General features: G+C 69.0%; 1 protein-coding gene across 1 annotated transcript in view; it reads right to left on the bottom strand.

Moving 5' to 3' along the window:
• Positions 1–368: 368 nt before the first annotated feature.
• MNEG_14232 (3-isopropylmalate/(R)-2-methylmalatedehydratase large subunit) overlaps positions 369–1,366 on the bottom strand; it is a gene marked incomplete at both ends in the record, with an annotated part of 2,896 nt that continues 1,898 nt past the window's right edge. The window contains 3 exons of the mRNA XM_014037296.1: positions 369–385; positions 472–590; positions 973–1,175. Coding sequence (XP_013892750.1) covers positions 369–385; positions 472–590; positions 973–1,175 — 339 coding nt within the window. The remainder of the gene's footprint in view (positions 386–471; positions 591–972; positions 1,176–1,366) is intronic.

The raw sequence follows: 1,366 nt of genomic DNA, 5'->3' as shown, positions 1-1,366 counted from the left end.
TGCGCGCGAACGTGTCGCGCGGCCCGCCCAGGCACGCCGCGCACGACGGCGCCGCGGGCGTCGTGCAGCCGGCCTCCTCGAAGATCTCCGCCGCGGTCTTGCCGTCGCAGCCGGGGACGGGCATCGTGTAGACGTCGGCCCAGACCTTCTGGGTGGCCGGCACCAGGAAGGTGGGGACCTTCACCTGGCGCTTGGCGCGGTGGAAGAGCTTGGCTGCCGACATGAAGTCCTCGGTCTTGCCGCCTGGGGTGAGAGGGATGAAGGCGGCGCAGGTCGGTGGGGGGCGGGGGGCCAGGAGCCGGCCTGGGGCGACGGGGCAGCTGTGGGGCAGCAGGAGGGCCAGGAGCCGGCCTGGGGCGACGGGGCAGCTATAGGGCAGCAGGAGCTAAGGCGCACGCGGGCCGAGGAGGAAGGCGGCATCCCGGCGCACTCGCCCGGTGTTCGCAGGCGAGGCCGCCCGCCGCGGCGCACCTGTGCAGCTGCCGATGTAGACGCGGTCAATCTTGACGTCGCTGCACTCGCGCGCGAGCTTGCGGTTGTCGGGGCTGTGGGGGGCGGCCACCAGCGGCTCCAGCTTCGACACGTCCCACCTGCATGTGTGTGTGTGTGTGTGTGTGTGTGTGTGTGTGTGTGTGTGTGTGTGTGTGCACGCGTGAGTGTGTATGTGTGTGCGGACGGGTTGGGCCGGCGCGTCGGGTCTGCAGACTGGGTACCACCGGCTTTCGACTTGGTGCCAGCGGCTGCAAATCGCTGCCTACAAGCAAGTGGCTGGCATTGCCAATCACGCACACGGCACAGCCCAGCCAAGACCCTCCCTGGCCCCGGCGCCAGGCCGCTCTGGCCGCCATGTACCGCCGCCTTGCTCGCCCACTGCCCGTCCCCTTAGCCGCGCCCCCATCTGCGCCCGAGTCAGCTGCGGCTCCGCGCCGCAGCGGCTTTCGTATTTATGTCGAACACGCCCCTGTTAGTCACCTGTAGTCGTCGCAGAAGCTCGCGCCCGCATCAGTGTACACCGGCTCAAAGGCCTCGCTGGTCCGCGCCTTGACGTAATCAAACGTCGTCTGGTCGGGGGCGATGACGCCGTTCTTGCCGCCGGCCTCGACCACCATGTTGCAGATGGTCATGCGGTCGTCCATGTTCATCCGCTCCACCGCGCTGCCGCCAAACTCCATGGCCTGCCAAAAGCCGCACGGGTCGAAGAGCCCGTTGAGAAGGACAGCAGGCGGCCGAAAAGCCTGCAGGCGCCCACATTGCAGGTACGTGCCGCGAGGGCCCTGCAAGTGCCGGGCGTCGCCATGCCTGCGGCGTGTGCGTCGGGGTCAATTCCTCCCCCAACCCCCGCCCCCCCCCCCTCTCACCTTGTAGG

The sequence above is a fragment of the Monoraphidium neglectum genome, assembly GCF_000611645.1.
Source record: "Monoraphidium neglectum strain SAG 48.87 unplaced genomic scaffold scaffold04341, whole genome shotgun sequence".
In the NCBI taxonomy this organism is placed as follows: domain Eukaryota; kingdom Viridiplantae; phylum Chlorophyta; class Chlorophyceae; order Sphaeropleales; family Selenastraceae; genus Monoraphidium; species Monoraphidium neglectum.
The sequence above is the reverse complement of the archived record's forward strand: the minus strand, read 5'-3'. Positions and strand labels throughout refer to the sequence as shown.